This window comes from Macaca mulatta, chromosome 11, assembly GCF_049350105.2.
Source record: "Macaca mulatta isolate MMU2019108-1 chromosome 11, T2T-MMU8v2.0, whole genome shotgun sequence".
Taxonomy (NCBI): Eukaryota; Metazoa; Chordata; class Mammalia; order Primates; family Cercopithecidae; genus Macaca; species Macaca mulatta.
Genome location: NC_133416.1, coordinates 138,189,965 through 138,216,040, shown reverse-complemented (window position 1 = coordinate 138,216,040; position 26,076 = coordinate 138,189,965). Strand labels below are relative to the sequence as shown.

The window sequence follows — 26,076 nt, the reverse complement described above, 5'->3', positions numbered from 1 at the left end:
AGCTGGAATCTGGGAAGTGGAGGTTACAGTGGGCCAAGATCCTGTCACTGCACTCCAGCCTGGGGGACAGAGTGAGAATCCATCTCAAAAAAAAAAAAAAAAAAGGTCGAGTGATTTCTCCCAGACTTGAGGGCACATAGTACCCTCAGCCCCATGAGGGATGGAGTTAGGACAGAGCGAGCCACCGAGGGCCTTCCTGTCCTTGTGTTGTGGCCATTTTGTGCTTGCCAGGCCTCAGTCTGTGTGTGTCTCTGTTTCCGTTTCTTGCCTTCTGTCATTTGTGTGTACTTTCCCACTCTCCTCCCCCTTGTCTGTGTCTGCCCTTTTCTTGCTCTTCATTCATTCATTGACTCGTTCGTTGACCTGGTCATCGCTGACTGGTGGCTGTGTGCCAGGTACTGCTGTGGGCCGGATGCCTGCGTTGTGAAAAGACAAGTCCTTGCTCTCATGGAAGCTGCAGCTGGGAGATAGGCAGCAGCTAAGCAGAGGAATCCATGTCTTTCGCAGTCCTTGCTGTGAGGGAATAAGCAGGGTGAGGGTGTGGGTGTGGCTGTCTTGGCTGGGCGGGTCAGGGGGCTACCCCTTGAGCTGAGCTGTGGATAAGAAAGCGGCTGTGGACAGGGCTGGGGGAGGGCGCCCTGGGCAGAAGACACAGCAAGTCCAGAGGCCCAGAGTTGAGAACGAGGTCATGCAAGGGACAGAAAGATGCTGTCGGTAGTGAGTGAATGGTCAGTAGTGGGCGGAGGTGAGACATGAATGAGCTGGAGAGGTTGGCTGGAGCCAGATCGTGTGGGTTTCTCTTCATCTTCACGACCTGATGTAAAGGGGCTGCCCCCAGCTCCCAAGTTTAAATCCTCTCTAGTTCAGGCTCTCCGGGCTTCATCATGTCAGTTTTGATCCTTATTCCTCGGGCGAGATCAAGGGATGGGCCCTTGGTAGCTCAAGATTAGCCTGGCAGTGTCTCATGTCCACGTGCCGTGCTGGGGGCATCCAATTTATTGCAACTGCTTTGGAGAGCAATTTGGCATTGTTTAGTGAAGCTGAAGACGCTTCAGCCCCATGGCTCATGGTCCTCTCTCTGCATATGTGCGTGTGTTCCAGAAAGCCATGCGCGTGCAGCCGTGTAACCGTGGTTTGTTACATTGTTGGAAACGGAAAAATGTTAGGGCCAATAGGAGCCTGGATGAATAACACATCGTGGCTTTTTATGTAAAGGAGTGTACGCAGCAGGTAAGATGAGTGTATGAGGTTGACCCATATGGTGTGGTTTCACCTAACACTAGAGCGATACATGCTGAGTGGAGAAATCTGAATGTATAGCTGAGAGGAAAAAAACCAAAAAAACAAAAAAAATGATTAAGTTGCAGAGGCAGGCCGGGTGCAGTCACTCACCCCTGTAATACCAGCACTCGGTGAGACCAAGGTGGGAGGATTGGTTGGGCCCGGGAGTTCAAGGCCAGCCTGGGCAACATGGCTAGACCTCATCTCTAAAAAAAATATGTGTACCTGTAGTCCCAGCTACTCAGGAGGCTGAGGCGAAGGGGTCGCCTGAGCCCAGGAGGTCGAAGCTGTTGTGAGCTCTGATCACACTACTGCACTCCAGCCTGGGTGATAGAGCAAGACCCTGCCTCCAAAAAAAAAAAAAAAATTGTGTAAGGATAACACTACTTACATAAAGTCTAACTGCCTGTTAAAAAGTATTTATATAATAATAATGGGAACAAGTGTTAGTAAAAATACAAAAAAATTTAAAACTGTAACATTTTATCGTGGGTATAAAAGTGTAATTCACCATACACAAATATGAGAGAGTAGGTTACGTTTAGCACCATAGTTACACACTGGCCCAGAGTCAGCATTTACTTACTTGTTTTTTGAGACAAAGTCTCTCTCTGTCACCAGGCTGGAGTGGCACCATCACTGCTCAGTACAGCCTCAATCTCCTGGGCTCGGGGGATCCTCACAAGTGTGAGCCACCACACCTGGCTGATTTATGTATGTTTTGTACCAAAAATGGGGTATCACCATGTTGCCGAGGCTGGTCTCAAACTCTGGAGCTCCAGTGATCCTCCCAGTTAAACCTCCCAAAGCGCTGGGATTACAGGCATGAGCTGCCGCACAAAACGGCCAGCTTTTACCTACGTTTAGTTACAAGTCTTTTCTTTTTCTACCTAAGTGATTTAATTGTGAAAAATAAGTCAAAGTATTCTAGCAACATAGTACTAAAACCACTGTGTCTGTGTCAAGGTTTGTAATTTATTTGTCTACAGTTACTATTTGTGTGGAAGTTCCTTAGCATGTGTGTGTGAACAACATGCAGAAGAAAGTCAGGATTCTGTCCAGCTTTGGATTCTGCCATTTGTGATAGTTCAGCTTCTGTTGAATTATAAATGATGAGTGTTCCAATGACTCTCTTTTCTGTTACACAGTTTCTACACCAGGAAGCTACCTGCTACCTGTTCCTGACAATAGTATTCACACGGGGGAGTTGTGATTTTACTATAATGCTTCTTTTAAGGAGACTTCTGTTAACATGTAACAGAAATGGAATGCTGATATTTAAATGTTTATCCTGTACTTTGACACTTGGGAAATCAAGTATGTCATATAGGAGAGTATTCCCTGGCTTTTAGTAAACGTTTGCCACAAGCGGTTTGGTTATTTACAATGAATACCCTCTCATAATCATGGCTGTTGTACAGCTGTTGCACTGTCTCAGCTTGAAAGACTGAACGTGGACATTCATTGAAGATGAGAATAATGTAGCTTAGGGATAAAGCCAAAAAGATTGCTTTGGTCATTTTTTTTTTTGAATGGAAAAGCAAAGACAGTATTATTGGGTCTGTTTCCTGTTATCTGATCAGTTTTAAGAGTTCCAGGTAGAAATAAGACATATAAGTCAAGGCTTAGGAATAAGAAATAAGACGGTAGAGGAAACATATTCCAGTCGTGTGGATATTTCCTGGTCTACAGGTAGAGAACCACATTGTTTACCAGCAAGCGAATGACTCGGAACAAAAATCTGCCTGTGCCATGGGTTCAGAGTGGAGGAGGACTGACGCCATACCACTGTGGGGGTGCATTGCACAACATGGGACAGTCACCATGGGAGAGGAGGACTGAGCCTCTAGTTGTTTACACCACGCCACTGTGGGGGCCATCGCACAGCATGGGAAGGTCACCATGGAAAGCGACTTGCTTTCACAGGGAAGCGTGGTGCTGGGGAGCAGTGAGATGGGTGCAGCCTCTTTGCTGGAGTCGCAGGTGCAGTCTCCACAGTAGCATCTGCCTCGTGGGATTTGCCTCAAGATGGTCTTATGGTGTGGGATAGGAAGTGGTGGGAAGAGGCGGGTGTCAACCTAAACAGACAGGCTGTGGCTTGACCATTGTTAAGCCTGGGTGATGGGGACAGTGAGGGCTCACCCATAGTATTCCTTCTACTTTTGTATATGTTTACAGTTTTCCAAATAAACAAAAATGAGGTGACTTTGAATCTAGAACCTAAAGTTACTGACAGAGCAGGGAGGTGTGAGATGCCCTGAGAGCCACGTGGCACCTCCAGGGTGGGGTGAAGCACTTTTATGGCCCCGGGCTCAGGGCCACAAGCGCAGTCTGCAGCTCAGTTTCAGCTCTCCGCCCCTCCTCCCCACCCCCTCCATGGGTATTTGGGTGAATGCACAGTCAACGACTTAACGTGGTCATGCTTCTTTCCATCATTCCTGGCCGTGCGCCTCTGAGACCGCACAGCTGAGAAGAGAAGGCAGATAGCCACAGGGAAGCAGTGAGACCCCGGGCCCAGCTAGTGGGATTTAGTTTGCCCAAGTGAGCGCTTGGAGACAGGGAGGGAGCAGGCTGTGGGCCCGAGAGGCGGGGCTGGCACACACGGGAATAGATCCTCTGTCTAAGAGAGGGAGTCCCTGCAAGGGGAGTCTGTGGGGCCTGGCCTGCGTGGCTGGTGGGGTCCACAGCACAGCTCCTCCCCCATCCCATCTTCCCCCAGGGTAGAGTGTGCTTGTCAGAGCAGAGTGTGTGGAATCACAGCCACAGGCCGCTTCTGCTCTGCCGTCCCTGCTGAGTGATCCCTGCACTGTGTTTCCGCCTCCTCACTGGCAACGTGGGGCCCATAAAACCAATGAGAACATGTGTGGAGCGTGTTTCAAATTGCCTGCCGCTTGTGCGCTGGCACTAAAGGACAGCTCTTACTCTTTTTAAGAGGTTCAACATGGTACAGCTGTTAAGATGGGGAGTTTTGGAAAGTCAGATGGACTGGCTTCACCTACTGGTTCGGCACCGCTTCGCTCCGAGACCATAACCATTGAGCATGTGCTCTACTCTGAAGTAGCCATGCCAGTACCTGCCTCATGGCGGGGATGGGGGTGTGGTACCAGGAGGATTGACAGATAACACACCTGGCCTGCCTCCTGCAGACCCTGGGCACTGGCACTCAGTATCTTCAGCCGTTCTTTTTTGGTTTTTAGAGTGGTGTGGGATCCTGGAGAAGAGTGTTAGACTATGTGGGGTCTGTCTTAATGTTAGTCTCTGCTGCTTGTCAGTTGATTGCCATTTTGTCTTGAAGTGCTTCTTTGCTTAGAATGACAAGTGTACGGGCTGGGTGCAGTGGCTCATGCCTGTAATCCCAGCAATTTGGGAGGGTGAGGTGGGCGGATTGCCTGAGCTCAGGAGTTCGAAACCAGCCTGGCCAACATGGTGAAATCCCGTCTCTACTAAAAATACAAAAAAATTAGCTGGGTGTGGTGGCAGGTGCATGTAATCCTAGCTACTCAGGAGGCTGAGGCGCAAGCATTACTTGAACCCAGTAGGCGGAGGCTGCAGTGAGCCAAGATCCTGCCACTGTGCACTCCACACTCCAGCCTGGGTGACAGAGCTAGACTTTGTTTCCAAAAAAGAAAAAAAAGAGTAGGGACTAGAAGTAATTTCAAAAGCCTTTATTGGTTTATATATTAATATGACCCATGAAAGTAGTGTTACCTTATAAAACACTGATAAATATCTTATCCTTAGGGTCTTCCGATGGAGATGGGAGAATACTATCTGTATTTCATGGACAAGAGGCAGAGACTGAGACAAGCTAATGGGCTGCTGGGGAGGAGGCTGGAGCCCAGGTCTTCAGCTCCTGATCAATGGTCGTTCTTCTGGATGATGTTGGGGTTTTGTTTTGTTTTGTTTTTGTTTGTTTTTAGATACAGGGTCACTGCAGCCTCAACCTTCTGGGCTCAGGTAGTCCTCCCACCTCAGCCTCCCAAGTAGCTGGGACCACGGGCATGTGCCACCATGCCTGGCTAATTTTTTGTGGAGACAGGGTTTAATCTTGTTGCCCAGGCTGGTCTTGAATTCCTGGACTTAAGCAAGCCGCCCTCCTCAGCCTCCTAAAGTGCTGGGATTACAGGCGTGAGCCACTGTGGCCGGCCAGTGTTTTTACTGTTCATGGAAAATATGCAACACAAGCAGGTTCGCTTCTTGAAGGTGAAACTGGCCTGTGTGATGTTGACTTACATAGTGAGAAGTAAACGATTCTAAGCAGTTAGTTCTGAGAAAGCCGCCCCTTGCTTCTGGGCAGGTCTTGCGCCTTCCCGGCTACTTCAGCCAGGATCTGTTCTGTTGAAAAGTTGTGGAGTTCAGCTGGGGTAGACGGTGGTGGCTGCTAGTTTGTTACAATTTGGTGCTCTAGTGAGTTGAGATCTTGTGGGTATTGAACTGTTTTTGTATTTCAGTTCTCTATTTGTGCCTACATAAAAATTTTAAAAATCTGAATTTTCCATTTTTCATTGTAGTGTAGGAAGAATGATGATGGAGACACAGTTGTTGTGGTTGAGAAAGACCATTTCATGGAGGATTTCTTCCATCAGGTAAGAGCGTTTAATGAAACCCAATCATAGCCTGCCTACCTGCCCTCCCTCCCTCCCCCTCCCCCTTTCTCCTTCCCCCTCCCCTCCCTTCCTTTCCTTCCTTCCTTCCTCCCTTCTTTCTTTTTCTTTTTTTTTCTTTTTCTTGTTTTTGGAGACAGAGTCTCACTCTGTTGCCCAGGCTGGAGTGCAGTGACACAATCTCAGCTTACTGCAACCTCTGCCTCCCAGGTTCAAGTGATTCTCTTGCCTTAGCCTCCCAAGTAGCTGGGACCACAGGTGCGTGCCACCACGCCCGGCTAATTCTTTTTTTTTTTCATTTTTAGTAGAGATGGGGTTTCACCATGTTGCCTAGGCTGGTTTCAAACTCCTGAGCTCAGGCAATCCGCCTGCCTCGGCCTCCCAAAGTGCTGGGATTACCAGTGTGAGCCCCCGCGCATGGTGGCTTTCTTCTTTAAAGATGTGTATCAATATGATTGTGCATTTTATAATATTTGAAATAATACTTCAGCTAATATTTTAAAAAGTTGTTTGAATTACATAAGTTCTCTGGAATTTTTAGTATGATCACAATGTTAATATGAGAAAAATGCGAATCATCGTTCTGGTGCAGTCCAGGAGGGAGTTGGGTGCGGATGGTGGAGCTGTGCACGCGGCCTCCGCGTGTGCTGGGGCCAGGCCTGCAGCGCCCTCTGCTGGTGGGTGCCCGCTTCTCCCACCCGGCGCTGGCTGCTGCAGGAGCGCCTCCTCCTTGCAGGCTGCCTTTGGGAGGTCCTGCGGCGCCCCTTAAGAGAGTTTTACAAAGGCCTCCCTGCAAGACCGGCAGTGTCTCAGAACGAGGACTCCTTGGTTCTTCAGGAAGTGGTGGTTCCGGCAGCAGAGGTGGCACCTGGCTGAGGCGCAGGGGTCAGGTGTGCGTGGCTCCCACCAGCACTGCCGCCCCTCCACTGGTGGGAGTGAGTCCTGGGGGCAGGTGCATAGAGCAGAGGGCTCAGGGTCTGAAATCGGTGACTGATCAGCTGTATATGAGCTCAGGTAGAAGACTCAGAGGAAAGTCACTGGTGACCCAGTGGCTGATATTTTAAGACGTGGCAGCCTGCCAGTGCTGGGATCCTGTCTGAGGTGTGAGGCCTCCCCCTCCTGCTTATCTCCCCAGCACAGCTCTTGGGCTTAGGCCCTGCTGAAATTCTCAAACCTAAGAACTATCTGATCTAATGTTGCATAATTTCAAAGTTTTGAAATTGAGTCACAGAACAAATACACTGACCTTGTAAAACGTGAAGGAACGAAAACACATGTCCAGTGGGTTTTTTAATGACGGAACCTTCGTTGCAGGACTCGCCTTGATTATGCTGAGTCTCATGGGATAGTTTCACTCGACAGCCTCAGCTCGCCTAGCAGTGCCTGGATTTGAACATTTTAAGAGGTTTATAAAAGTATATGGAAAGTTATTAGTTTTTCAGACTCAATCAGAATTTCTTGAATATCTCACATAAGCCTAGTCACTGGTTTTCTAGTATTTGTTAGTTGCTACTGTTATCTAAAGGAAAAAAACATGAGATTAAATTATAAGCTACAAGGAAGTTCCTTTAAGGTATAAAGGAGTTAAGATGCTCGGATTTCCTGATTTCACTTCTTGGAAATGAGACTTTTAAAATTGTCTTTAGCCTTCCTGGCCCCTTTGTCAAATTATTATTTTTCCGATTTTATTCCTTTTACTTGGTTGCTTAACTCCATGCAAGTTCTTTGTAAAAATGTATTTATTTTAAAGAATCTCCTGCCATTAAGTGTTGCATTTAATAGAAAAGTTACATAGTGCAGGCCGGGTGCAGTGGCTCATGCATGCCTGTAATCCCAGCACTTTGGGAGTCCGAGGCAGGTGGATCACCTTAGGTCAGGAGTTCCAGACCAGCCTGGTCAACATGGCAAAACCTGTCTCTACTAAAAATACAAAAATTAGCCAGGCATGATGGCAGTGCCTATAATCCCAGCTGCTTGGGAGGCTGTGGTGGGAGAATCACTGGAACCCGGGAGGCGGAGGTTGCAGTGAGCTCAGAACACACCACTGTACTCCAGCTTGGGTGACAGAGTGAGACTCTGTCTCAAAAAAAAAAAAAAAAAAAAAAAAAAAAAGAAAAAAAAGAAGAAGAACGGAAAAGTTAAGTTGTGCAATTCACTGACTGCCATTAAGCTGTGGTCTTTGCTGCTGGCGTCTTGGGGCATGTGGGAAACAGGTTACTCGTGCGTTAGGAAGGCTTGCCCAGTGCTTGTCCTCACTGGGTTCTAACTTAAGCTCAATCTTTCATTTGTTAAATAGTCAATTTAATTTGCACTTAATTTCTGTGAAATGACTTCCTAGACAAATACAGAAGCAAGTAATGTTTGTTAATATAAACTCATTCTGATCTTCAATATCACATAGAAGTTTGCAAGAGAAATGGATTTCACACGGCGAGTGTTTGGTTAACACTAAAACAGTGCTCTGAAGGGTGGCCAGGGAGCCTCGTTTCTGCGAAGACGATTTATAACGGAGCCAAAGGCCCCCCGTGCTGTGTTATTTCCGGACATAAAATGCTAGCTGGCACCATTCTCTCTCGGTGCCTCTCTGGGTGCGGGTGTGTAGCCCTGCAGTTTCCTGTTCCTCTGGAGCCACACGGGGGCTTGGAGTTAGCAGCGGTATATTGCAGAACTCTCCAAGAGTTAAAATAATGTTTTTTTTCTTTTACTTTCTAACATATGTGTATTACTTTAGAAATGGTAATTTTGCTTTCTTTTCTTGAGACGGAGCCTCACTCTGTCACCCAGGGTAGAGTGCAGTGGTGTGATCTCGGCTCACTGCAGCCTCTTCCTCCTGGGTTCAAGCAATTCTCTTGTCTCAGCCTCCTGAGTAGCTGGTACTACAGGCACGCCACCACGCCTGGCTAATTTTGTATTTTTAGTAGAGACGGCATTTTGCCATGCTGGCCAGGCTGGTCTTGAACTTTTGATCTCAAGTGATACGCCTACCTTGGCCTCCCACAATGCTGGGATTACAGGCGTGAGCCACTGCCCCTGGCCTGCGTGATTCTTTAATACTTAGACTTTTCAAATCTGGTCTAGGGCTTGGCCTAGGAGTCCTTGGGGTCCCTAAGATCCTTTCAAGAGGATTCTGTGGTCAAAGCTCTTTTCAAAGTAATACTAAGATGATCATTGCCATTTTTACTCTCTTATGACTGCACAGTGACGGAGTTTCTCAGAGCCAACACACCAAACCCAAGAGTATCTGTGATGATCAGGGTGCTTTCTATTAAGCTAGACATTAGATTTACAAAAAGTGCAAATCACTGCCCCTGTTTCCACTGATTTTTTGGAGATCTATTTTTTCACAGAAATGTGTTATTTATGTTGACATGTGTGTCAGTTTCCTGCTGCTGCTGTAACAAATCACTGTGGTTCAACAACACGTTTATCACCCCCTCCTAGTTCCAGGGCCTGGAGAAGCTCAGGTGCTGGCAGGGCAGAGCTGCGAGCCTCCTGGAGCTGCCTTCCTCTCCAGCTTCCGCAGGCGGCCTGTGTTCTTGGTTTTCCTCCACCTTCAAAGTTATCACTCCAGCCGCTGTTTTCATGATCAAGTGTCCCTTTTCCAACATTGGTCCTCTTGTCTTGTCTTGTAAGGACTCCTGTGGTTCCATTGGGCCCACCCAGATAATCCAGGGCAGTCTCAAGACTCAACTGGATCACATCTGCAAAGTTCCCTTTGCCGTGCAAGGCGACATATTCACAGACTCCGGGATTAGGACGTGGATTGTGCCACGACATGTAATGGTTAATAATTCTTTCTTTTTTTTTTTTTTTAAGAGCAAGATCTTGCTCTGTTGCCCAGGCTGGAGTGTAGTAGTATAATCACAGCTCACTACAGCCTCAACTTGCTGGGCCCAAGTGGTCTTCCTGCCTCAGCCTCCTGAGTGGCTGGGACTGCAGGCATGGACTATTGTGCCCAGCTAATTTTCTTTTCTTTTAGTTTTTGTAGAGATGGGGTCTCTCTGTGTTGCCCAGGCTGGTCTTAAACTCTTGGCCACAAGTGATCCTTCTGCCTTGGCTCCCAAAGTGTTGGGATTACAGGCATGAGCCACTGTGCCTGGCCTATAATAACTATTTTAAAATGAGGAAGGAGGTAGGAGCTGGCAGCAGAGCATCTTGCTTCAGGGCTCACCTTGCTACTTCTGTAGCTGGATGTCCCTCTACTGCTGTCTTCTAAGAACACTTACGACTTTAACCCATTTATGCCTAGTGTTCCATTATTGGAATGCTAAGCTTGTGCGAGTTATTTATATCCTAGTGCTCAGGGTCATCGCCAAGGTCTGATTTTTCACACACACGAATTGTAGCCTCTGGCATAAATGGGTTAATGAGGACCCACCTGGAGAATTCAGGGTAATTTCCCATCTCAAGATCCTTAGTTTAGTCACATCTGCAAAATATCTTTTGTCCTATAAGGTAACTTACAGGCCCAGGGATTAGGACCTGAACATCTTTAGGGTCATTTTTCAGCGTGACATAGAGGTTTTTGAAGATAATGTTATGACTCCATCTAGATAAATCTTGCTAATGATACATTACATTTTGAAACACATATTGAATTTAAACATTTAGAGGTCAAAGATAACAATTATGAAGGTTTGGCTGTGTGAGCTGTAGATACCTCCTCCCATAAGAGTATTATTATTATTATTTTCTTTTTTTTTTTTTTTTTAGACAGAGTTTTGCTCTGTTGCTCAGGCTGGAGTGCAGTGGTGCAATCTCTGTTCACTGCAACCTCCGCCTCCTGATTCAAGCGATTTTTGAGCCTCAGCTTCATGAGTAGCTGGGATCACAGGTGTGTGCCACCTCAGTCGGCTAATTGTTGTATTTTTAGTAGAGAAGAGGTTTCTCTATGTTGGCCAGGCTGGTCCCGAACTCCTGGCCTGAAGTGATCCGCCCACCTTGGCCTCCCACAGTGCGGGGATTACAGGTGTGAGCCACTGTGCCGCATGTTTTATGGGCTTACTTCCTGGTTATACTGAAAATGGGTATTAGTAGTAGTACGCTTCTAATTGGCCCCGTCTGTGTCATGCTTGGGACTTGACTAGAAATTTTTACAGCCTGATAGGTTTTCCTGGTGAATGGTGATTGGTACTGCTTTAGGTATGAAGGCAGAAATATTCATAGGGTATATCTTTATTTTTTAAATTTAATGAGACTGCCGGGTGCGGTGGCTCACGTCTGTAATCCCAGCACTTTGGGAGGCCGAGGTGGGCAGATCACGAGGTCAGGAGATCGAGACCATCCTGGCTAACACGGTGAAACCCCGTCTCTACTAAAAATACAAAAAAAAATTACCCGGGCGTGGTGGTGGGCGCCTGTAGTCCCAGCTACTGGGGAGGCTGAGGCAGGAGAATGGCTTGAACCCGGGAGGCGGAGCTTGCAGTGAGCCGAGATCGCGCCACTGCACTCCAGCCTGGGCGACAGAGCGAGACTCTGTCTCAAAAAAAAAAAATTATATCAGTGTGAGAATGGGAGAGGCTTTTTATTTCTTATGTGGTAATTATTTATTTCCCTCCTTTATTCTTCCCCTTTTAGGGCATGAAAGTGGTCACAGATTTGAGTTTGCCATGCTATAATGACTCTCTCTCTCTCCTAGGTTGAGGAGATTAGAAACAGTATTGATAAAATAACTCAATATGTTGAAGAAGTAAAGAAAAACCACAGCATCATTCTTTCTGCACCAAACCCAGAAGGAAGTAAGTTGTTGGTTTTAACAACAAAAAGTTTGTCTGTCTGTGTGTCTCTCTTGCTGTCTGCAGCACAGGCCTCGGCTCTGGCTTCACGTTAGATGCAGGGGCGTTTGTACGAAATGCTGATAAGCTAGAGAGTCTGAGGCGTTTGGCCTGGGGCGAGCCAGGGCGTCTGTATGGTTTGTTTTGAAGCTGCCCATGTGATTGTCATGGGCAGCCCGAGTGAGGACCACGGATGGATCAGATCCTAAAGAATACACGAAAGTGGCTTCGCAGAACTTAGGAGCCAAGATTAGACCACAGGTCAGCAAGACAGCACTTTATGTTCAGAGGGCAGTGAATCCGGGATTGATTTGGAAACAGTACTTGTAAGAGCAGAGTGAAATAGGAAGACACACTGAGGTGACTCTGAAAGTCTTAAGGAGGAGCTTTTGTATGGACTGTGCTGCGTTCAGTGCCTGTGGAGGATGGCACAAAAGAAATGCTTTTTTTCTCTTTATCTGCTTCACATTTGCTTCCTTTTGAATCTGAGGCACACAGAAGAGTGAAAGGAGCTCAGTGGAAGCAGCTGAAGAACCTGGATTTTTGTCCCAATTTGCTTCCCCACGGTATTTGCATCTCCTCATTGGGAGAAAAGACATGATTTTATTTTATTTATTTATTTATTTATTTTTTGAGATGGAGTCTTGCTCTGTCGCCCAGGCTGGAGTGCAGTGGCACAATCTCGGCTCACTGCAACCTCTGCCTCCTGGGTTCACGTAATTCTCCTGCCTCAGCCTCCCGAGTAGCTGGGACTACAGGCGTCCACCACCATGCCCGGCTAATTTTTGTATTTTTAGTACAGACAGGATTTCATCATATTGGCTAAGCTGGTCTCGAACTCTTGACCTTGTGATCCACCCGCCTCGGCCTCCCAAAGTGCTGGGATTATAGGCATGAGCCACCGCGCCCAGCCATATCTACTTTAAATGTCATTTTCTCTGTTTGTTGTTGGCATATAGAAATACAATGATTTTTGCATATTGGCCTCGTACCCCTTGCCTAATCAGTTATTAATTCTAATATCCTCTGTAGCTAATGTTGGATTGTCTTTGTCCCCAATCATATCATTGTGAATAATAGTAACTTTTTTCCTTGCAGCTCTTATGCTTGTTAGTTTTAACTGACTTATTTAGCTGACCTCCAGTACAGTATTGAATGGAAGTGGTGATGGGGGCACACGTATTTTTGGTCTTGGAGGAAAGTTGCCAGCAAATACATTTTTTGTTGGACTATTACTTAGTGTAGCCGTACGTTGAAAAAATAAAGTAGTATTAAATTGAAAAAGAACGCATTTTAAAATTGTGTGTGTCTTGTAAAATAAGGTTCTGAGCCTCTGTTTGTGCCTTCTCAGTGGCTCAGAAGTGTGTTTCCCAACATGTTTCTGGAGCCGCCCTCTCATGAGCTAATCGGTGCAGCCAGGGTGCTACGGCCAGATCCTTCCCGGGACCTCTTCGTGCCGTCGCCCAGCCCCTCTTGGGAAGTTGCAGTAACCTTAGAATAATCAAGGCTCTGAGAAGTCTTCCTAGAAGGAAGCCTGTTTAGCTTTGTTTAGTGTTTCACACATTTATTTGCCCGTAGGACCTTTTATGTCCCATCTGTTAACATCATGCTTAATGCTTAGGGAAATTCTATTTGAATAAGTATCAGCATTTTTTTTGGAATAATTTACCTCCAAAACATTTTTGCTGCCAAGTCATAGCAGATAGAATATTTTTTGAGTAAATTTAGAACTGTTACTGTTTGATGATAGTCCCTTTCGGGCTCTAAAGAAAACCGTTGCTTTTTTGTCTTTTGTTTTGTGACAGAGTGTGAACCAAAATGTGGGCAGCAGCCTCCAGCCGCTTCCTTGGTTGGTCTTTAAAAAGCAAAATGCAGTGATTCCCCTCTCCCAATGACGGGCCTGGGATAATACAGAGAGGGACAGGCTCTTGGCCTTCCCGCCCTGTTCCTAAAGAAAGAGGGGAGGGTGGGAGGGAGGAATGGGGACTACGGTACTCCGCCTCCCCCGTGTCTCCCCATCCTCGGGCAGGCGCCCTGCTTAGGTCCTGGTGAGCAGGCGATTCCCAGGCTGCTGCCCTCCCGTCAACCTCAGGACCTGGGGCAGGGCTGGGCACGGCGGCCGCCAGGTGGCGCCAGAGGCAGCCGGTCCCGGGCGGGTCCCCGGTCCTAGCACCGCGCGCGTCGCGCCACCTGCAGCCACGGATCCCAGGGCAGAGAGGTGGACGAAGGGCCTTTTACCTGCATTTTTCTTTTTTCACTTTCTACTTTTGTATTATTTCTTTTTTCTTTTGTATTAAAAGAGCGTCTTTGCAAAACGTAGATATTTCAGGCCCTCCAAGACACGGATCCAGCCCTGCAGGAGCATGAAGTGTGTGTGGTTCTCGTTTGGGTTTTAGTGACGGCAAGGCTGGGATTCTCCTGCAGGACGGCGGGGGTTTGATTCGCTCCAGCAGTCAGCCGTCAGCCTGGCTGGCGCCCTGTGTTCGGGGGGCCGTCGTCCTGCGGCTGCGCGCGCTCGCGTTTTCTCCGCTTCCTGTTCCCTCAGCAGTTCCCTGGGGCTCCCCTCGGACTGCGCTGGGACCGCTTCTGCGCCGTCTCCGTCTCCAGCGCCGCCTGCTCCCGTGCGTTCTGTGCTTTTCTGCGGGAAATCAGACTCATGGAGACCCGGGTCCTTGTGCGGAAGCCCCTGAGGGCCCTGGAGGAAGCCGCACCGATCCTGTTCCAGCGTTATCCCTGTGTGGCCTTGGACGCATCACTTAACATCTCCGGGGCTGTTCCCACACGTGTGAAATGGGCTAGTGGTGGCATCTGCCTTTCAGTGCTGTTGTGATTCTTCCCCCGCCGCCCCAGCGGAGTCTCCCTCTGTCGACCAGGCGGGAGTGCAGCTGCGTGATCTCAGCCCACTGTGGGCTCAGCCTCCTGGGCTCAGACAGTCCTCCCACTTCAGCCTCCTGAGTAGCTGGGATTACAGGTTTATATATATCATATATGTATAACATATATACACACACACATATAAATAATATGTATACACACACACACACACACCTTTTTTTTTTTGTGTGTGTGTGTGGAAACAACATCTCGCTATGTTGCCTCTCTCCTGTCTCCTCCCCTGCAGGGCATGGGGGCCACTCATGGGCTTTCTGCCTTCAGAAACGAAGCCCTGAACCCCCGTAAGGAGCTGCGTGGCCAGGCTCCGGCACCCCCTCCCACTGCAGGGCCTTACTAGGGAGCCTTGGCTCCAGGACCCCTGCCCTGCTTCAGCCCAGCTGCCCCCACCACAGGCTGGGAGCACCCCACCCGAGGCCTTCCTGCCCTTGCGGTTCCTCTCCGCTTCCTTCTTACCTCCTTCAGTGAAGATTCGCTATGATCTGAAGTTATCCTCAGTTTAGTATTATTCTCGAAGGATATTTTCACTGAGTAGAAGGTTCTAGTTTAGAAGTTACTTTCTTTCACCACTCTGAAGATTTAAAACATATTTTTCCAGTGTCTTTGGCTTTACTTTTTTTTTTTCAGCTAATTAGAGCTTTTAAGGTATTTGGTTTTTGGTCTTTGGTTTTAGCAGTTTTACTTTGATGTTTTAAAATATGTTTTTCGTTTTCTTTTTCCCTCTTATAAGGCTTCTTGAATCTTTGGATTGACATTTTCTGGCTGTGTTTTGAAAAACTTTGGCCATTACTTCTTCAAACTTTGGCCATTACTTCTTGCTCCTTTTTCTGTCATCTCTCTTTGCGACTGGAATTGTCTTTTAGAGCTTTTCACTATATCCTTTCTGTCTGTCCTCTTTTGTTCTCTATTGTTCGTCATTTTCTCTATATATTTCATTTTGAAAATGTTTTCCCGACTTATCTTTTAATTTCTCTTCAGCGATTGTCTTGCAGGTCAGGGAATCTTTCTTCATCTATGGAATTATTTTTGGATTGGTTTTAACTCCTATAATTCCATTTGGTTCCTTTTAATACTGTCCTATTCTCTGAGAAAATTTATGATATTACATTTTATCTCTTTGAATGTAATTGTTTTAACGTCTGTGTCTTGTAACTTCATTAACTGGTGCCTATGTGGATGGGTTAATGTCCGTTTTGTTGGTTTTTTGTGTGTGTTTTTTTGGTTATTTTTGATTTGAGTTTTAAGCTTGGTATTGGAATGATGTGTAGTAATAATTCGAGTCCTGAATGATATTTTCTTTATAAAGAGGTGATGTATTTTTATTTCTGGCAGATGGTGAGAAGCGCCAGCAGTTCTGGACCTGATTTTTAGGGACTGAGATGATTTAGACTGACGCTTCGGCCCCTGCGAGGGCCAGCTTCCCACCTGCCTGTCCTCCGAGTCAGCACTTTTCTCCGCTTCTCTGCAGCCCAATTGCCTTTTATGGAGTTGGCACCTGCCCCCGGTAAAAGTGGCTGCAAAAGTGGGACCCACCTCCTTGGGTTTTCTCGTCTGAGTCTGCTTTCCTGCCTTGTTAGGTTTCTTTCTTTTTTTATTGTTTTGTTTTGTTTTGTTTTGTTTATTTTTGCACCTTGTTAGGTTTCTAATGGCTTTCCACAGATTTGAAAAGAGTAGTGTCTACCCTTTCTAATTGTTCTCAGCAGGAGGATTGAGCTGAATCACCTAGGCCGCTGGAAGAGGAGGTGCCTGATATCAGTGGTTGGAAATGCCACGTTTGTCACATGTGACCTTATGGCCGGTGTCTCGCAGGATGAGACAGGCAGTGCCTCTTTCATTTTGCTGATGAGCTGCCTAAGCCCCTGTGTGCCTGTGGTGGCAGCAAGGTCACTCTTTCCTTCCTGAGTGCCTCCCACCCCTGCTGTGTAAGAGCTCAGGGCTTGCTTTCCCAGGGAAGTGAGTCCTGCTGTGGCCCACCAGCTCAAGAGGGAGAGTCTCATCCACCGGCAGGCCGGGCGCTCAGATCTCGTGGTTTCTGTGGCCGCGCAGTGGCTCACGACTGTCTCCCGAGTCTGATTGTCCTCAGCTGAGCTCAGGCGCTGGCTGGGCCGGACCGCTGCACAAATACCCTTGCTGTGTGTACATTTTCACTTCGACGCCTACACTCAGCCCTCATTCCCCAGGCACAGTGGCCAGGCGTTGGGGGGGTCTGCATCAGCCTCATGCGCCACGGGAGCCAGCACTCCCGCCACAAACTGTGGACCTGCCCCCCTCTTTATTCATAGCAAGTCTCTAATTCCCGTTAAATGCCCTATTTTATAAGGCATTTTGTGTTCCCTTTACTGTCCTAAAATGAAGTTCATAGATGATATAGCCTACCTACTTCCATAATTTTTTAAAAACATGTAATATCCAAACTAATATGAAGAAGACATAAAATGGAAGTAACTTACATACTGAAGTACAAATTGTATTGTGCAGGCTCAGGCACAACACCAGAAAACGAAATTCAGGCACTTGCCCCCTACAAACAAGTCCTGTGACTGACAGCCAAGACTGCAAGCTGATGAGGCGTTGTGATTCAGATGCTGTCAGCAGGCTTCCCTGTGCTTTTCCTAAGGCAGTTGTGTCGCTGAAATAGAATGAAGTACAGCTTTCTCGCCATGCAGAGCGGTGTCACGGCAGTTGCATTCCTGAAAATCCACTGGATATTGAAACGATGCAGATGAAAATACGACTTATTTGTAAGCTGGAGTTAGGTTCTGGGCTCAGGAAAACAGGTCTTTTCTCCTGCCCGAGTGAGCAGTGTCCATTTGGAAGTTATGCAGGTCAGCGGGTGATGTGCTGACATAACGAGGTTCGAGGGTGGTACATCTCACACGTGCATGGACACCCCATCGTCACGCTCAGGAACGTTGTGTGGTGCTGGCTGGTGCCGTCGTCACGCTCAGGAGCGCTGTGTGGCGCTGGCTGGTGTCGTCCTCACGCTCAGGAGCGCTGTGCGGCGCTGGCTGGTGTCGTCCTCACGCTCAGGAGCGCTGTGTGGTGCTGGCTGGTGCCATTCCTGGCTCCTGTCTTCTGGCTGCCAGTGGCTCTGCCTTTTTTATGATGACTGGAAATACCCCACAGATTTCAGAATACCTCTTGGGGTGGTAGAAAGATTCCCCTGAGAATATCCCTTTAGAAACATGTTCACAGAGGAGAACCACGAAATGGCCCCTTTGTGTCTAGTTTCTCTGTTTTTCTAGTTTCATCCATTATCAGAATAATTTTTCTCCGTTTTTCTCTTTTTTCTTTCCTTTTTTAAATAGAGATGGCATCTTGCTAGTTGCCCAGGTTGGCCTTAAACTCCTAGGCTTAAGTGATCCTCCCGCTTCAGCCTCTGAAGTAGCTGGGACTACAGGTGCACACCACTGTGCCCTGCTTAAAAATTATCTTTCGGCCGGGCGCGGTGGCTCAAGCCTGTAATCCCAGCACTTTGGGAGGCCGAGACGGGCGGATCACGAGGTCAGGAGATCGAGACCATCCTGGCTAACACGGAGAAACCCCGTCTCTACTAAAAAATACAAAAAACTAGCCGGGCGAGGTGGCGGGCGCCTGTAGTCCCAGCTACTCGGGAGGCTGAGGCAGGAGAATGGCGCAAACCCGGGAGGCGGAGCTTGCAGTGAGCTGAGATCCAGCCACTGCACTCCAGCCTGGGCGACAGAGCCAGACTCCGTCTCAAAAAAAAAAAAAAAAAAAAAAAATTATCTTTCTAGGCTGGATGCAGTGGCTCACGCCTGTAATCCCAGCACTTTGGGAGGCCGAGGCGGGTGGATCACGAAGTCAGGAGTTTGAGACCAGCCTGGTCAATGTGGTGAAACCCCAACTCTACTAAAAATACAAAAATTAGCTGGGTGTGGTGGTGGGGGCCTGTAATCCCAGCTACTTGGGAGGCTGAGGCAGGAGAATTGCTTGAACCCAGGAGGTAGAAGTTGCAATGAGCCGAGATTGTGCCACTGCACTCCAGCCTGGGTGACAAGAGCAAGACTCCGTCTCAAAAAAAAAAAAAATCTCTAATGCATCTTTGCTGATGTCTTTTTTTGCTCAGAAACCTTCAGTGCTGACTGGTGCCCTCAGTAAAAGCCCCAAAGTCAGGCGGGCCTGCACCCTCCTGCCTGGGCAGCCTGCAGTCGGCCTCCTCCCACGCCAGTCACTTCAGCCCACTGTCCTGCTGCTCTGTGCTGCAGTCCCTTCTCCTGCCTGGGATAGAAGCCGCCAGTCTCTCCACTCCCAGGTCAGATGTCCCCTCCTGCGGGACAGCTGCAGTAGACGCCTCTTCTCCTGGCTGCCCATGGCGTTTTGTGAAACCTGTCTTGTCCGTTGTTAGTTTCTGCCTGGCATTGGCGCTTCCTGGGTTTGCCTTATCTTTTTTTTTTTTTTTTTTTTTTTTTTTTTTACCAAGTTATTAGATCCCTGGTGATCTTCTTAGCCTCCTTGCATGACATGAGCCTTCACACACGTAGAGCACTCAGTAGGTATTACTGGTGCGTGACCTCTCACCTCTGGACATCACTCAGTCTCTGATCTGGTTCTGAAACCCTGGAGGATCCAGGCTGCATCTGATGACCACAGCTGAGCGTGGAAAGAAGACTTAGCACGCGCTGGTGTGCAGTGGGTACTCAGGGCACCCTGTGTGTGCTCAACTGAGGGGGTGCCAGGAGGAGAATGGGCATCTCTGAAAGCTTTCATTCTTGGCCAAGTTGTCTATGGTGGAAACGTTTGCCATTTCCCTGGCTGATGCGTGTGAGATTGAGTGAGAGAGGCAAGTGCAGGACTCTGTGAAACGACAGCAGGGCTCCAGAGACGGGGTGGGGGCCTTCCTGTCTCAGCAACTTCTGGCCAGAGGAGAGGGAAACCCCCTTCAGGTCACTTCAGCCACCGGACTGGCAGACGTGAGTGTGTGGCATGGAGCAGACATCCTGCCACCCTCCTGGGCTCTGGGGCAGCCAGGCGTGAAAGCAGAGGCTGCCGTGACGCCCTGGGGTGGCCTTAGGTCTCAGCACCGCCCTGGAGTGTTGGCCCCTGCTCTGCCAGCCTCCCTCCTGACGGAGGTCAGGAGGCCGGCCCCTGCCTCCGTCGCCCTCTGCTTGCAGCCCTGAGTGTGTGAGAAGCCAGCCCAGGGCAGCCGGCCCAGCAGCACTGAAGTGGTGGCTGTGATTCTTTGGGCGTCTTGGGGAGACAGCTGATAGCACCAGAGAAGAGCACACACACAGGAGACTTTGTTGAGATCATTGTTATGTCTCCGTTTTCCTTTCCCAGGTCTAGGTGTTAGCAGTGGATTTAGGCAGCCGTTTCATTCATTGGTGTAGACCAGCAAGTCTCAAACTTGTGTCACCTGGAGGGTTTGCTAACTCAGCTTGCTGGGCCACTGCCGCCACCTCAGTTTCTGAGTAGGTCCAGGGTGGGGCCTGGGGATTTGTGTTTCTACTAAGGTCCCACCTGATATTTATGAAAGCTGCTGTCTAGGAACCCACCTTGAGAACCACTGGTATAAGTGGTAGTTTTTCTTACAGAAAAAAAGTGAATATTTACTAAGGATACTGTTTCACTTAAATTTATTGGATATCATTTATGTTGGATGTTATAGCTCAGATGCTGTATTTTATTTTTTTATTTTAAATTTTTATAGAAATAAAAGAAGAGCTTGAAGATCTGAACAAAGAAATCAAGAAAACTGCAAATAAAATTCGAGCCAAGTTAAAGGGTAAGTTTGAAGTTTTATGTTTAATTGGGAGTGTGGGTTTTTGTTATTTTATTCTTTATTGGTTTTTGTTATTTTACATTTTTAAAAATTAAAATTGTGACTGCTTTAAAATAAATTATTTGTATGTAATTCAGAGTACTAATTCATGTTGAAAAAGGTTGTGTGTTTGCTTATAAACTGTTACTGTTACATTTTTTATGACATTTCAGGCTAAGTTGCAGATGTTTGGGAGGGTGAATTGCCAAGCTCTTCTTGAATGGACCCTTTAATTGCTCGTTTCTTTCAAACTCAGTGGAATTTATTGGATGATGTTTGGCATTCCGCTTTAGCAGCAGCAGTTTTTCGGAAGGCTTAGAGCTTTCACCTGGGACTTAAACAGAGGTTGCTTTTCTTGATTTGGTAGAAGAACACATGGTATTTGATTTTTGCAGAATGGCATCAAGATCAAAAACAATCTCTGTGCAGATGGCGAAACACTTGTATTACGGCAGGTTTCAGATGTGTGCAGAAGCAGAGGAGGCGGCCACAAGCCAACCCCCCAGCTCCACACCTCTCCATGAGCTCCCACCCCAACCCGCTCCCAGAGCATTCTGAAGCCCACCCCAGGCATCTGAGATTTCATCAGTGTGTATTTCAAAAACAGAAGCTTCCCCCAGAGCACAACCACCATCATATCTAAACCCAGCTTCATTGTAATTACTTGATAGTACAAAATATCCAGGCAGAGATTCTGTTTCCCCAGTGGTCTTATGATTTTTTTTTTTTTTTTTTAAAAACAGTTCGCTTGAATTGAGTCCCAAGTAAGGACCAAACTCTGGCTTTTAAAAATGAGAGTCTCCCTTCGTCATTTTTCTCTCTGGCACTTTTTCCTTTGGTTGGTGAAACCAGGTCATTTGTCCTACAGAATCTGCCACGCTGCAGATTTTGCTGATTCTCCCCCTGCAGCGTGTTTAATAGGCTCTGCCGTCCTCTGACTTTGCTGGAGGTTGGTAGTTAAATTCTCTAAGCTTTATCTGATTCAGGTGTTTTTTGTGGGTTTTTAAAATGTAAAGATGCAGCATCTAATTACAGATTTTATGTTCTCATGGTTATGTTAAGATGTTAGTGGTGATATTAACATTTTTTCTTGGCTCTAAGTAAGTTCAGTAACATTTTAAATAAGATATAACATTCTTTTCTATTCTGTGATATTGTCAAAAATGGATGATTGTTTCCAAGATCCATAATTCATTAGCAGTTGCAAGCAGTAATATCTTGATTTTTTTTTTTTTTTTTTGAGATGGAGTCTCTGTCACCCAGGTTGGAGTGCAATGGCATGATCTCGGCTCACTGCAACCTCCACCTCCTGGGCTCAAGTGACTCTTCTGCTTCAGCCTCCTGAGTAGCTGGACTACAGGCGCCCTCCACCACACCTGGCTAATTTTTGTATTTTTAGTAGAGACAGGGTTTCGCCATGCTGGCCAGGCTGGTCTCAAACTCCTGACCTTAAATGATCCGCCCGTCTCAGCCTCCCAAAGTGCTGGGATTACAAGCGTGAATATCCTGATTTTATTATTCCTTCTTTATTTAGTTGCTGGAATAGTTATTTAAAAAGAAACCTTTCCCCTTCAACTCCTGAATTGAATAAAGTTTGGAGACTCTATCAGCCCACAGTAAATACAGAGGACAGCAGAGCCTGTTGAACGTGTTGCTCTGCAACAGCAGGGTGAAATCAGCAAAGTGTGCAGCGGGGCAGGTTCTGTGGGACAAATGACCTGGCTTCTCCGACCAAGGGAGCCAAAGCGCATTCTGGGTCACAGATCATGGAGGACAGAGAGGATCAGCGTTGGACTCTCTCTCTCTCTGGTGTAATTTTCATAGGTCGGTTCCCTGGAGTCCTCCAGAGACGACCAGGGAGAGTCTCTGTTGCTGCTTCTCGTCCATCGTTGTGAGCAATGGATTTAAACACATCTGATGTTTTCATTGTTGCGTTCTCCTCAATGCTCAGATGGTCCCTTTCGCTAGTAAGGTGGACTCTTGAGTCCTTTTGGTAGGCCCCTCATTGTCTGTGACAGCCTTTCCACTTTTTGCTGTGACAAAAGGACCCATGCTCATTTCACCCCTTTCCTTTCCTGGGCCTGGGATCAGCCATTTCCCCAGGGAGCCCCGCTGCTGTGTCTGAAGAATGTTATCTAGACACCGAGGTCGGCATACTGGGGAATGTATTGCCATACATGACGATGACCTGACCATTGTTTCCTGGGCTTTTGCAGTGGATTGGGCTAAGATTTTTTAAAAAGATAAAATGAATCATGATTTGTTACTGAGACTCCAAATTAAGAATAAAGGAAGGACTAAAAAAATTTTTTTGAAAGGATTTTTACTTAATACAGGCGATATTATATCTTTATATCCTTTCAACTATGCCCCAAATTCTGGTTCTCACTGACACTTACATAATTATTCACTTGCTATTCATAGTACACACAACAACAGACCCAAAATAATTATGCCAGCATCTACTGTCAAGAGTATGATTACTTAAAAGTTTATTTTTTATTTTTTTTTTCATTCTTTTTGTCTATAGGTGTATCCCACTGGGCGATATAATCAGATTACTTTTTGTTGTTGTTGTTGTTGTTGTTTGACCTGAGGTCTTGCTGTGCTGGCCAGGCTGTAGTGCAGTGACTGTTCACCAGTGTGATCATGGTGCACTACAGCCTCGAACTCCTAGGCTCAAGTGATCCCCCCAGCAGTTGTGACTACAGGCACACGCCACTGTGTCCAGCTACAAATTACTGGGTTTTCAAGTTACTTTGAATGGTTTTTCCTCTGTGTGTTTATTTATTTTTTTGAGATGGAGATTCGCTCTTGTCCCCTAGGCTGGAGTGCAATGGCGCGATCTCGGCTCACTGCAACCTCCGCCTCCTGAGTTCAAGCAATTCTCCTGCCTCAGCCTCCCTAGTAGCTCTGATTACAGGCAACTGCCACCACGCCTGGCTAATTTTTGTATTTGTAGTGCAGACAGGGTTTCACCATGTTGGCCATGCTGGTCTCAAACTCTTGACCTGAAGTGATCTGCCTGCCTTAGCCTCCCAAAGTGCTAGGATTACAGGTGTGAGCCACCGCACCCGGCTCCTCTGTGTGTTTATATCATTAACTTGACTTACTGTTAGTTTTATTTTTTCCTTTGAAGTTTAGGGATTAATGCTTTTAAAATTTAATTTTGCATTATAGTTTTGTGAAGTATTTATATTATTCTGAAGTCAAATTTATAAAACATATTCAGAGTCTAACTTCTTTCTTTGTCCCCCCTTGTTTCTCCTTTCCCTTTAGCGGTACCCAGTTTTAAAATTTGTTGATTATGTTTCCATTTTTTTGGATGAGTAAATATGTATTTGTATATATGTGTGTATATATATATCTGTGTGTATCTGTGTATATATGTGTGCATATGTGTGTATATATGTGTGTATCTGTGTATATATGTGTGCATATATGTATATATACATCTGTGTGTATCTGTGTATATGTGTGCATATATGTGTATATATCTGTGTATATATGTGTGCATATATGTATATATATCTGTGTGTATCTGTGTATATGTGTGCATATATGTGTATATATCTGTGTATGTGTGCATATATGTATATATTTCTGTATCTGTGTATATATGTGTGCATAAATGTGTATATATGTGTGTATCTGTATATATGTGTGCATATATATATCTGTGTGTATCTGTATATACGTGTGCATATATGTATATATCTGTATCTGTGTATATATGTGTGCATACATGTGTATATATATCTGTGTATATCTGTATATATGTGTGCATATATATCTGTGTGTATCTGTGTATATATGTGTGCATATATGTGTATCTGTGTGTATCTGTGCATATATGGGTATATATATCTGTGTATATATGTGTATATATGTGTGCATATATGTGTATATATACCTGTATCTGTGTATATATGTGTGCATATATGTGTATATATATCTGTGTGTATCTGTGTATATATGTGTGCATATATGTGTATATGTCTCTGTATCTGTGTCTATATGTGTGCATATATGTATATATATATCTGTGTATCTGTGTATATATGTGTGCATATATGTGTATATATATCTGTGTATCTGTGTATATATGTGTGCATATATATCTGTGTGTATCTGTGTATATATGTGTGCATATATGTGTATATATCTGTGTATCTGTGTATATATGTGTGCATATATGTGTATATGTCTCTCTGTGTATCTGTGTCTATATGTGTGCATATATGTATATATATATCTGTGTATCTGTGTATATATGTGTGCATATATGTGTATATATATCTGTGTGTATCTACATATACATGCTTCTCAAGAGCAGTAATAATTTCCTGTTGATGGGGTTGGGTGCAGTAGCTCACACCTGTAATGCCAACACTTTGGGATGCCAAGGCAGGTGGATCACTTCAGCTCATGAGTTCGAGACCAGCCTGGGCAACATGGCAAAATCCCGTCTGTACAAAAAATACAAAAATTAGCTTGATGTGGTGGCACATGCCTGTAATCCTAGCTACTCAGGAGGCTGAGGTGGGAGGATTGCTTGAGCCTGGGAGGCTGAGGTTGCAGTGAGCCGAGATTGTGCCCCTGCACTGCAGCCCGGGTGATAGAGCCAGACCTTGTCTCAAAAAACAATTTCCTATTGAGGGATTGTCTCTTTAGTAGATTGCTTTAAAAGGTCACTTGTTCATTAGCTTAAGTTTTATAAAGGTACTTGAAAGATAAGAAATAAAAGGAATTTGAAGTTAGACTTGAAACATTTTCATTTTTAAATTTGGAAAGTAATTATTTCCTATTTATTCCTAGCTATTGAACAAAGTTTTGATCAGGATGAGAGTGGGAACCGGACTTCAGTGGATCTTCGGATACGAAGAACCCAGGTTTGGTATCAGCCTCATTTAGATGGAAGTAATGCCGCAGAATAAGTGTTTTTACTTTCTTCTTGCAGACTCTGAATAATTTCATCTTTACTGTCATGCTTATCCTCACAGTATTTATGCACAAAAATAATACAGTATTATAAAACAAAAGTATCTGAGACAGAGGTTTATTTTGCCAAAGCTGAGGACACACTTGGAAAAAAGAAATACAAATTAGGGTAGGATCTGTGGTTTGTGCCTTTCCCGAAGAGGGTTTTGAGGACTTTGATATTTAAAGGGGAGAGGGCAGGCAGGAGAGGAAGGAGGAAAGGGGGAAAAAAGAGAGAAAAAGCGGGGGTAGGCAGCGAGGTGGCCATGCTGTTGTGAGGCTTTGGTCAGTGCTCACTGCGTTCACATTTCACATGTGGAAAGAGAGGAGTAGGGGTTGATTCTGCACTCCTCCCGTGCCTCCTACCTGGGCCAATGTGAGCCCGAGTTGAGGGAGGAGCTATCCATGCATTTCTCAGGGTGGGCCGAGGGTGACTTGTGGTCTTGTCTTTGTCCTGTACCGGTGAAGATAAGCGGCTGACCGACATTGTCAGGGTGAGATTCAGCAGAACTCGGTTTTAGAGTTAGTTTTTGGGGGGATATGGATTCTGAAAGAGTCGGGGACCCACGAGGAATTTCCTTGTGAACACTTTGTGTGGGAGGCCGCTGGGGAGGTGTGCGGCCTTCTGTCCCTGCAGCCATCTGTTTGGGAAGAGGAGGGAGGGCAGTGTTTTGTATGACTTAGTTCCCAAGCTTAACTGTCCCTTTGGGGTAGTGAGTGTGAGGTCCTGCGATTTTATTTTCCTTTCACAGTATTTGTAGAACAT

At 46.2% G+C, this 26,076-nt stretch overlaps 1 protein-coding gene and 1 pseudogene across 6 annotated transcripts in view; one reads left to right on the top strand and one right to left on the bottom strand.

Moving 5' to 3' along the window:
• Positions 1-26,076, top strand: part of STX2 (syntaxin 2) — a 51,276-nt gene that overhangs the window by 5,971 nt on the left and 19,229 nt on the right. For all 6 annotated transcript variants that reach the window (XM_015109711.3, XM_015109712.3, XM_028830169.2 and 3 more), the window contains exons 2-5: positions 5,793-5,867; positions 11,524-11,623; positions 20,220-20,294; positions 25,149-25,222. In XM_015109711.3, coding sequence (XP_014965197.2) covers positions 5,793-5,867; positions 11,524-11,623; positions 20,220-20,294; positions 25,149-25,222 — 324 coding nt within the window. The remainder of the gene's footprint in view (positions 1-5,792; positions 5,868-11,523; positions 11,624-20,219; positions 20,295-25,148; positions 25,223-26,076) is intronic.
• LOC114671229 (small nucleolar RNA U13) lies at positions 17,376-17,465 on the bottom strand (annotated as a pseudogene).